Genomic DNA, 12,094 nt, shown 5'->3' with positions numbered 1-12,094 from the left:
GCTATGAGCAAAGCACATATACACGAGGTGCTTTTCCACTTTTGAGATAATAGAATGATACAAAAAACCGCCAACACAGAAACACATTTCGTTGTGATTCATGTGTTCACGCGAATTGTGTTTCATTGTGTATCGGTGACTTAACATGGGCACATACACACTACTGTATCTACAACGTTCAGTCCCCGGTAAACGAATAGGAATCTGTGGAATTGTTCCCTTTGACCCCTCAAGTACAACCAAGCGTTCCTAGAGGAGGACATGCGTTTTTCTGCCTTGAACTGCACAACAAACAAATCTATAAATATTAAAACATATAATTTGTCTGTATCATCAATGTAGCTGTATTTGGCCGTACCGTTTTGATTGTTCTATGCCTCAATTATATGTACAGTCTTTTGTCTTGTCCCTTCATTATCTAAATTAGCAGGTATAAATTTGGTTAAGGTGAGTATAACAGTGGAGTACGGAAACCTGGGAAAACTGGCTGGAATTGGATGTGTGTACTTTGCTGTCTGGCCGCAGTTGATATTACAAAATCTGCGAGGATTAGCAGCATGAAGTAAGGACTTACGGATCCATGCGCGACTGAAATGGGAATGAGATTCAATATCATACCCCCTTGCGCCTGAAAGGCGTATCAGGAAGCTGAATATAAAATGTTACATACGTACTGAGCCCAACTTGACTAAACGTGAAACGACGTAATAATTGAGGCTTGGTAGTGAGATTAGACCTGGGCTCCCAAGTTGCACTACGGATTCTTGCAATCCATGGTTTGTGTGCCGAATATTATCCACGTATACTCCTAAAACTTGACTTCGGGGTTATTTGGGTAACTCTATCGGCATAGCGTAACTCACAAATCTTGATACGATGGATCAGATGGTTCTAGGATATGGACGTCTGTGCAACAATGAGAGATTTTGTGTAAACAATGTGGAACCTCTGTAGACCCTTATTCATCCATGAATCGTCGTAACATCCCCGTATTAAACCTTTCACACTAAACCGATAAATCAGTCATAGCATTTGGTGAGAGCTGGTCCTAAGCGGAGAAATAGGAAGGAGGCATCACCTTTGTTGTTATCTGGCTTGTGTCGGCATCATTTCCGGCGTTCATTTACGACTACAAATCTCCACCCCAAAAGTAATATGGTGTCTTCAAGTTCCGTCGTCGTCTGTTCGCAGGTGACTCATGGTGTGCGGGTTTGTTCGTTGCAAGTTGATACTCTTGTGGTGTCCCTCCTTATAGCAAACAGGGGTATTCACCTGTCAGGAAAGTTACATCGGTACAGCATATGAGGATATTTGTTTTTTTACTAGTCAAGGAGTTCTTTTTTCCCCGGAACCTATGGGCAGACTATCCTCAACGGAGTGGGAAATGGACGAACGCATGATTGGAGTAAATACCCGGCGTGTCCTTGAAGGCCTTCAGGTGTTTGACATCTTATCGCCTTGATATGCGGGATGGCCAAAGACTATCGGGGCCTTTGGAAACACTGAAAAAAAAAATCATATCCTATAAATGGTTGCTGGGGTCACAAGAATCTGTTCCGGCTATCTATTGAAGTTATCATGGATGATGACCCTTACATGGGTACAAAAGATCTGATTGTGGAAAGAAACAGTTGTCGGAGGACCTCAGATACGAGAAGGTTGTGTTGCCTTGGGATTGTAGAGTGCGACGAAGTTATTTCTTCTTAGCCTTCTGAGCAGACTTGGTAACCTTGCCTCCGCCTGCTTCAACTTTATCCACAGACTTGATCACGCCTACCGCCACCGTCTGCTTCATGTCGCGGACGGCGAAACGTCCCAGGGGTGGGAACTCAGTGAAGGACTCCACGCACATCGGCTTGGAAGGAACGAGATTAACGATGCAGGCATCGCCACTCTTGACCGCCTTTGGGTTATCCTCCAGCTTCTTTCCCGATCGCCGGTCAAGCTTCTCATGAAGAGTCTCAAATTTGCAGGCGATGTGGGCTGTGTGGCAGTCGAGCACAGGCGAACAAGTTGGTGTACAATGTCTCGCCCCACTTCCCCACCTCCCCCCCCCCCCCTTTTTTGTGCCCAAAACTAGAAATCTTTTACCAGAAAAATCTACAAAACAATAAGAAAACACTACGTAAATACATTAATGAATTTACCTCCAAATTTGTTAATGCCATATTCAGGATTGAACCCCTTTGGGGCCGTCACCAAATTTGGGACCACTTTTCGCATTTTGATCTACAATGTACCTTTTAAAAATGGCTGGTCAATTTTTCTGCAGACTTATGGGTAGTCGGTGTGATCGAACATACAAAATGGAAACAATGTCCCTTTCAAGGCTCTTAAGTTTGCTATTTCCTCTTCGCTCTGCAAGAATATATAAAAGGTGAACTTGCGTAGAAGTGGAAATACATGTAAATTCAAATCAATCAAATCAAATCAGTCCATGATGGTTGGTGTTTTACCTGTGATCTGAAGGACTTAGCAGCTCTAGGCGGGTCATTCTTTGAATCGCCTGCCACGTAGCCACGTTTCAGTTCTTTAACGGACACGTTCTTGACGTTGAAGCCCACATTGTCGCCGGGTTTAGCCTCTTCAACTGCCGTATGGTGCATCTCCACGGACTTCACTTCGGTGGTGACATTGACCGGTGCGAACGTGGCAACGACTCCTGGCTTTAGTATACCCGTCTCAACACGGCCAACTGGGACGGTTCCGATACCTGTAAAGTGAAGGCAAAGCAATTCAATCCCTTGAATGAATTCAAACCATCGTCGGGTGCCTGTGCATTGGCCGTTAACGCAGTACAAATTGTATTGCGTTAACGGCCAATGCACAGGCACCCGACGCCATGATCTTCCTCTTTGGGCCTACATTTCGGTTTTTTCCGTATGAAATAGTTCGTACTGTCAATTCAATGTACAGCACGCCTAACACGCTGTACACAATCATTATAGGCATCTTTCGTTTTCAGTGAGTCTGGAGCCCAAGTGGAACTCAAAAGTGAATATGTATAATATTTGCAAAAACAAAAGTCTTCCGTCATATTCCTGTCACTTTGTAATGCTCCTAGCTGGTAATCCAACAATAGACATATTGGGTAAAAGAGAGCGTAAAACTCTTAGGAAAACGATGTACGTTCCCTTTAGATTGGAATAACTGACAAATATCGTTTTCCTCTGGGTACATCTCTTTTCGGACAAGTTTTCAAGGGAGACCAGCTTATGGAGACATAATATACTGTATAAGCTAACTGCAATAACCAATTTCTTTTTGCATATGCATTTTTCTGACAGGATAATTCTTATCGTTGCCATACAAACACCGGGGAAATCCTAGCAAAAAAAAAAAAAAAAAAAAAAAAGATTTTAAAGAATGTTGGAAATCGAAGTTTGTGCACTTCATGTTTCAGTGTAATTTTCAGATTTTGATAATTATTTGCACAACCTGTAATTCCGTCCAGCAGTAAGCATTTTGAAGGATTTCTTGGGACTGAAAAAAAAAAGGCAAAGGGAAAGTCGCTGTAAATGTCGTATAATAATCTCTGGGTGCGAGGAAACCCTCCCCCCCCCCCCCTCCACGGCTGCCCTTGGGCATATCTATTCGCTAAAAAAAATAGTGTTATTGTCGGGTTTACCCAACATTCACAGGGACCTAGACACCATACGCATATATACAGATTCACATAGAGGAGAAAACAAAGGGCACAAACAGGAAAACAACAACAACAACAATTCAAGAGCTCGACATACCACCAATCTTGTAGACATCCTGTAGGGGCAAGCGGAGAGGTTTTTCAGTGGGCCGAACAGGCTCCTGGATGGCATCCAGACACTCGAAGAGCGTCTTTCCACTGGCGTTGCCCGTTTTGCGTTCAACGTTCCATCCCTTGAACCATGGCATCTACATAGAGATATAAAAAAAAATAATGTAATGCCGGTGAAATCGAATGGTAATGCAGAACTGATTGGCAAATAGGAACGCAAAGAAGTGTGTTATGTTCTCCGAGTCTTTCTGCCACCTTATTGGTCAGACGTAGTAAGGGTGCATGTCGAAGGATTTTTTTTTTTTACCAAGCCAGTGAAAATATGCACGTATTCTCATGGTCGGACATCCGGATACTAACTGTATCTAGCGGAGGCTTGAGCATGTTGAGTCAAAACATGCCCACGATCGGCGTATTTTTCTAGACGAAATTATCTACTTTTTCTTCCTTAAGTGGCTGTGAAATTACTTGAAATTACACTGTATCAGATGTTGTTCATCTTAACATTCCTAATAATCACGTGAAATGTTATTGATAAATTACAGAAAAAACATCGTAGAGGGATACTGATACACACTACAGCTCCGCACACATCTACTGCCGATTTATACAGGCGAGCTGTTACCACTCCAGCTATTAATACCGGAAGTGACGTATACTCGACCATGCGAATTGCTTATACCTGCCACCGGAATTTAAAAAAAAAAATGCGTTTTTAGTTTTTTGTTTGTTTGTTACTATCATGACCATAGTGGACATAAGCCAGGGATCTCAAAACTTTGAGTGAGTGATCACTATAATCCTCGTCCTCAAATCGTGTTGATACACTGTCTTGATAAATTCAGTAATAACGGCAAATAGTAAGACAGCTTAGGAGTCAGAAGCTTTGTTTATATCAGGTTTTTCGTCATTTTACTGGCAAATGATAATAAAGAACATTTAGATCAATACATTTCTACAGTTATGACAATGATGTAGACTGGAAGAAAAAAAAAAACTTTGCATAATCATGGCGTTGATAGTCTTAGTGTGACCCTTTCCCAATGTGGAGACAAAATCTTACCCCCCCCCCAAAAAAAAAAAAATAGAATTTTACTGACTATTGCAAGGTCAGTAATACCTGTCCAATTTGTGGGATGCAAATTTATGACGTCATTGAGCTGGCAGAACTAATTTTGCCTGATCGTACTCCTTCATTGAGGCAGCTTGTGCGGCTTGCTGAACTACGTATCTCAAGTTCTGATCCATACGCGCGTGTAGTATTTGTACACAATCTATGGGATTTTCATGATCGGGCAGAACTACGTATTTTGGAATAAACTTAAATAATAATGATAATAATATATCAATTTATACAGCGCAAAACCTATAGACATATATTCTTCTGCGCTGCAAAAGCTTCTGATGTGCTTGATAATAACGAAAAGTGAAGTGAAAAGATGTGTTTTGAGTCGTGATTTAAAGACTGCTACTGTTGGAGATTTCCGGACTTCTAATGGTTATAGATCATTCCAGAGTTTGGGAGCTGCACAGGCAAATGCTCTGTCTCCCAATGTTACTTTTGTTTTACATGTTGGAATCTGTAAAAGAAGAGTGTCCTTAGAACTGCGCAAATTATGAGTATGTCGATGAGATTTAAACATGTGGCAGTGAGCATGTATTTTGAGTTAGATAGAATATAAAAGTTTTCTTTTTGTTATGGAACACAATTCTAAGTTCTGTAAATCACTCTATGTTACACGGCAGGCGTTTTTAACTTAAAACCTTAGTATCTCGAAATCGCTTCACACGAGATATATAGTTTTGCCAGATCACGGCCGAATAATTCTTCCCACAGATTTATGTTATCAATATCAGAGAAACTAACGACAAGTAGGACCCCTTGCAATGAAGTTCCGACTTGTTGACAAGCAACTTCGTTAAAGAATTCTTTGCTCACTTTTCCACTAATATTTTATAAGAGGATACGAAATACCAAACAGTGCCGAAGAATTACTTTTTCTGACGGCTCCAACATGTTATCGCCTGTCCAGCCAGAGATGGGAATGAAAGCGACAGCTTTTGGATTGTAGCCGACCTTCTTGACGTAAGCTCCCACCTCCTTCACGATTTCGTTGAAGCGCTTTTCATCGTATTCCGCTGCGTCCATCTTGTTCACGCCGACGATGAGCTGCTTCACTCCAAGAGTGTAACACAAGAGGGCGTGCTCTCTAGTCTGGCCCTCTTTGGAGATGCCGGCTTCAAATTCTCCTTTCCCGGCGGCGACAATCAACACCGCGCAATCCGCCTGTATTATGGAGCGAATTAAGTATATAGAGGAATGGGACCCACGCCATTAAATGGACATTCCAGACAATTTTCATAGTATTTCACATCACGACGGAGGTGACATAAATTCAGTTAAGTTTGTCAATTAGTGTTGAAAAATTGATTTTTTTTTTGAAATTTTTTGAATTTTGAAACCTTCTGTAGGAATATTCCTTTTCTTTTCTTTCTATTGAAGTATATTTGTATTTAGGGTGCATTTTCTCTTTAACTCTTTATGTACCACGTTCGCCCATCCGACTCAGTGGACGGCATGTCATTTTCGTATATTCAGCTCAAATTCACAAACCCTCCCAAACCGATCGATAAATCGCCAAATTCAATGGCACAGTACAATGAAGGCGTTTCTCACAATTCCATTCTTGTCACATATAGTGTGCATTTAATGTGGTAAATGACCATAAAAGGGATGTTCCCTAATGGATTTGTCAGTAAATGTCTTCCCAAAGCATGACTACGTTGCAATCTCAAAATAAGGTGGCACACAGGGAGTTTACACCACGGCACATAAAGAGTTAATCACGACCGAGGATAAGCGTCCTGTGTTATGAATCTTTGAAGGATATTGTGGTTTTCACAGAAGGCTTATTCTTTCAGTTACAATGCAAAGATTGAACACGCAAAACTAACGATTGTGTGAAACACCAACTGTATCGGCGTAAAGGCATACTTTTGAAGACGAGTATTTCTTTTAGTCCCCTCAACCAACAAGAGACAACCGCACAAAACTAAAGATATTATTATGCAGCTTCATTTTTTTTTTTGGGGGGGGGGTGGCATTCTGTTGAGTAGACTCTTGACTCTTGACTCCAGTGGTTCTGAGCTCCAGCTAAGTGCTTATTCGTCCTCCAAGCCAAAACAATAATAACAATAATAATAAACCTCAACAATATAAAGAAGATATAATGGGAAATTCACAAAATTCCCTTTTCATGAAAATAACACATTCCATCAACTTGATACTGACATAATCTATGTGAAGGAAAGCAATCATTCCCATTGCTTTCTGAAAGCGGTTAGTAAAGTGCTCTTTCCTATATGCTAGAAAAGCGATTTTTTTTGTGGAATTACATTTATGTTTTCTTATATCTATTGTTTTTCACAGAAGGCGTCATAACCTCTAGTAGTCTCCTCATCCAGTGTTTTCAACACCAAAACTTTGAAAATTCATAACTTTTGCATCAATTGTCCGATTTTCCTCAAACTTTCACTGATGTGTACTACTAATGTTGCTGCTCTCACTCAATCCACATCTCTCTATCGGTTTGGGTTTCCTTTAAGGGCCAAAATATTTTTACCCACGAGTTTCTTTTGACCCAGATGTAAAAATGACTATAACCTGGTAATTCTGGGGTAATAATGAGAGTGGGGGGGGGGGGGGTGGTGGTCTGCACAGGCCTTCCTGGATTATTCAAAGCAAAACTATTATCATAATCATTATTATTATCGTTATTATCATTATTATTATTATCATTATTATGATTATTGTCATTATTATCATTATTATTATAACTACCATATACAATGTACTATCATTGTTATTATCATCATCATCATCTTTATGAGCGATGTTATTTTGGTTATTATCATTACAACTGTTATGCAAATATCCATTTATTATAAACATCCATTTTTGGCATGAGGCTTTGATTATAACTTATGAGAAAGCATTGCTGTCGACCTGTGAGGTTCCTGTGATCATGTTCTTGATGAAGTCGCGGTGGCCGGGGGCGTCGATGACGGTAATCTCATAATGGGTGGTCTCGAATTTCCAGAGAGCGATGTCGATGGTGATACCACGCTCACGCTCAGCCTTCAGCTTGTCCAACACCCAGGCGTACTTGAAGGACCCCTTTCCCATCTGTGGGTAAGCGAACAATGCAGTGCAGCAGGTAAGCACTATTTGGGCACCCGTCCCGCTTCATCATGAATATTCATCAGGCAGTAAGATACTGTACTAGAATGGCAGAACGCTGGATAGGTGCCCTAGAATGCAAAAACGTATCGACAGGGAAAGTAAAAATCTCGGAAATTTCCATCAATGGGGAATGTAAAAACGTCTCGCCCGGAGATGGAAAAATGTTCACTTTTGCCGGGAAATGTAAAAACGCTGCCGGGAAATGTAAAAATCATGTATTTCCACGGTATTACGGATACATGTAGATGATGAATATTCATGATGAAGCGGGATGGGTGCCCAAGTATACAATAGTGTTTACCAGTGCAGCATGACAGAAAACATGAAGTCAGGTTGCCATTATTAAAGGGGAAATTCAGTCCAAATATAAGTCTGATAAAAAAAGTCTAAAATCTTACGAATTCAAAAAATAAAAGATTTGACCGAAATCGGATGTAAAATAAGGAAGTTATGAAATTTTGCTTATTTCTGCGAAACAGTTCTTGTACAGTGGATACGAATATGCAAATGAGTGAGCTGACCATGTCATAACCTCACAGTTTTCCATTGATCGTGGTACAGAAAATGACGAAAATTCAATGTTTCTGTCATTAAAGTCTAAAACATGATGTTATTCCTGGTTGAATAACTTCAGAATAGCGATCAGTTAGATATATCAGGATTTGAACAACTGGATATTCCAAAATTGTCTGGTACAAACTGTACAGCAAGTTGTGAGGGCATGACATGCTCACTTTGCCATTTGTATATTCATATTGATCATTATTTTAAGAACTATTTTCTAAAAAATCAGAGAAATTCCAAAATATTATAACTTCCTTATCTATCACCCGATTTCGATCAAAATTTTACAGTTGAACTCGTAATGTTTTATTTCATCTTATCAAACTAACTTATATTTGGACTGGATTTTCCTATAAAGCGTTGTTCACTGTACACTATGGAAGTATGCCTATGAAATCTCCATCATGGTTACAAGCTTATCCGATCCAGGTTATGTGCATAGATAATGTACACTGTATAACTATAAAACAAAATCCTGCTTTGAAACAAATTATTCTATGAACTTAATAAAACAAACAATCATTACTTTGACTAGATTGTGAACACTGCAAAAAGGGTGATGCTAACACCATAATGTGTTAAATCTAGTACCGATTAAGTGTCAATAGAGGACCACACCGACAGGTGTAGAAAGTACGTTGTGATGGTGTTTAAAAGCGTTCACCTGGCACTTCGTGGTATTCATTTGACACTGTAGCTGGTGATATTTTGACACTGTGCTGGTGTTAATTCAACAGTGACACAACATGGTCTTAATTGGATACTGCTGGTGTTAATGTCAATGGTATATCACAAGCTATATCACCAATCAAGTTGGTATATCACCAACTATAGTGTTACTGTGGTGTAAATGTGTTTACAACTTTTTTTTCAAAAATCAAACACTTAATATCGGGAAGTTTTTGTTCGTCTTGTTGAAGTTCAAAACCACCAAACCGGAGGTGTTAATTAACACCAGAAATGAGCACCGGAAATTCAACACCAGTTCGGTGCTTCATATTTAACACCCGATTTTTGTATTTTATTTTATTTCATTTCTTTGCAGTGTAAGTTTCATTAATAGACCTAGGATTATATATATTCATTGAATTCACGTATACATGGGGTGATTATTTCAATTACGTCAATGAAATGAAAAGAGAAATGTTGACAGACCTATCAGTGACGCTGTTATACTGCCATGTATATACAGGACATCACTATCTGTGTAAAGATTTCTAAAGCACATTTAAAAAAAATATGTCTGCCCTTTATTACTGAATAATGAGGAATGGCATAACAGTGCATAAACAAATCAGACGAAGGGACGAGATAAACTTACTTCTGCCGCCTCTTTTTCGAATTTATCAATGGCTCGTTTGTCGATGCCGCCACACTTGTAGATTAGGTGGCCGGTCGTGGTCGACTTCCCGGAGTCGACATGGCCGACGACGACGATGTTGATATGTTTCTTATCCTTGGGCATGATGTTGACTGGTCTTCGAATGGAGGGTCAACTTGGTTCTCTCTGATAGCGCAACTAATATTGTGTTGGAAAGAGAACATTTTTTTTTTTTCCAGCAGCTGATAACATTTCAAACATGGAATATTTAAGAGCCAAATATCATTTTTTTATTTTGTACCAAATCACTCTCATAACCACAGTGGAGTAGTTCCCCTTGGTTTTCAGTACTATTTTTGCTACTGATATTAATATCGCAATACTCTTAAAATAAAGGCTGCTGACCAGAATTTCACTGTATTTGTTTGAAGGAAATCAAAACCCAAAGAGAAATGTGGATTGAGTGAAAGCGGCAACGTTAGTAGAACAAATCAGTGAAAGTTTGAGAAACGTCGGACAATCGATACAAAAGTTATAATCTTTTGAAGTTTTGGTGTTTGAATCGCTGGGTGAGGAGACTATTTAAGATTGTGACGTCATGTGTAGACAAAAATATACAAGAGATACAAAGGGAGTTACACGAAAAAAAATCGTTTTTCTAGCATAATGAAAGAGCACTTGACTGACCGCTTTCAGAAAGCAGGGGAATTATTGCTGTCCTTAACATAATTATGCCAGTATCTAATTAATGGAATGTGTAATTTTCATGAAAAATGCAGTGTTTTTGGGTGTAATTCCCTGTATATTTTCTTTATGTCGTTGTCAATACATGACGTCATAACCTCTAGTAGTCTCCTCATCCAGCTGTTCCAAAACAAAAACTTTAAAAATTCGTAACCTTTGCATCGATCACCTGTCGATTGTCCGATTTTCCTCAAATACAATTACTCTGAGATACTTTGCCTCTTTCAACCCATAACAGATGAAGACTTCTGGGGGGGGGGGGGGCATTTCATGAAACATTTTGTCCGACAAAGTTGTCGGACAGATTTGCTCTTAGCCAATCAGATGCAAGGATTTCAGTAGCTTGTAACAGTTTGTCAGAAAAATATCTGACCAAACTGCTTCATGAAATGCCCCCTAGAGGGCATTTCATGATGCATTTTGTCCGACAACTTTGTCGGACAAATTTGCTGTCAGCCAATCAGATGCAAGGATTTCAGTAGCTTTTAACAATTTGTCAGACGAAATATCTGACAAAACGCTTCATGAAATGCCCCCCTGTTGTCGAAAATATTATATGGAATGTTTCAATCGCCAGTTTTTAAATGCTGTTTTGGGAGGATTATAAGGTTATATCCTCCAAACGGGATGTATAGTGCAAACGATATTCAGATTTGGGGGACACTATACAAATACATTTTGTATCGACTGCTTATGAGGATGTTGGTGAAAATTATCATTCCCATGATGCTTTTCATACCAAGTCTATCACCCCAAGGCCTTATATACTATTTGGCCGTTGTTCTTGTCAAAATGACATAACACAAGTGCAATCCGCACTTACCCTCTCAGCATGTGGACGGGTGAATGCTTAATTGACGGAAGTACACATGATTCTTCACCCCTTATGATAAAAAACCTGTAATTTACCTACATGTACAATTCTACTCTTGGCAGTTTTGTACCGACTTGAAGTCGCACGAATTCTGCTGTATAAATTCATGAGCTGATTATTCACACGCGAAATACTCTCTTGCATCCAGCTATACTGATATGTACTATATATGTCCCTCGCACTATAATCATGATAATGTCTGTTGCAGTAGTACTCCACTTAACAAAGCGAAGAGGCCAGGTATACACGCCATGTTCTTTATAGATTATCTGTGTGCACTCTTGCGCAGGCAACAAAGAGTAACATTTGACCCCTGTCTGCCAGTTCTCTCCCAGCAAACACATAACGTTTTCAGAACGTTTCCTAAACTTTCTTTTTTTTTTGAGGTTCCGTACGTCTTCGTATAAAATGGACGTTTTTAAAACGTATACAACATCAAAGTTGAGACTTAGCATTTACCGTAAAGCACAGGTTTTTGGGAATACGTTTTAAAAACGTCAATGGACGTGACAAAACGTTTTTATTATGTCTGCTACGTCTTCGTCCTTTATAAACGTCCACAAAACGTTTTTATTATGTCTGCTCCGTCTT

General features: G+C 39.6%; 1 protein-coding gene across 1 annotated transcript; it reads right to left on the bottom strand.

Moving 5' to 3' along the window:
• Positions 1 to 1,693: 1,693 nt before the first annotated feature.
• LOC139735610 (elongation factor 1-alpha 2-like) lies at positions 1,694 to 10,029 on the bottom strand. Its single transcript, XM_071646366.1, has 6 exons — positions 9,886 to 10,029; positions 7,764 to 7,943; positions 5,754 to 6,044; positions 3,744 to 3,894; positions 2,443 to 2,713; positions 1,694 to 2,012 (listed from the first exon to the last, which is right to left on the bottom strand). The coding sequence occupies exons 1-6, from the start codon at positions 10,027 to 10,029 to the stop codon at positions 1,694 to 1,696; spliced, it is 1,356 nt and encodes a 451-aa protein (XP_071502467.1).
• Between the last annotated feature and the right edge of the window lie 2,065 nt (positions 10,030 to 12,094).

This window comes from Diadema antillarum, unplaced genomic scaffold (assembly GCF_040938485.1).
Source record: "Diadema antillarum isolate AM-2024a unplaced genomic scaffold, OU_Dant_1.0 seq00000586_RagTag, whole genome shotgun sequence".
In the NCBI taxonomy this organism is placed as follows: Eukaryota; Metazoa; Echinodermata; class Echinoidea; order Diadematoida; family Diadematidae; genus Diadema; species Diadema antillarum.
This window is presented reverse-complemented; position numbering and strand designations above follow the sequence as displayed.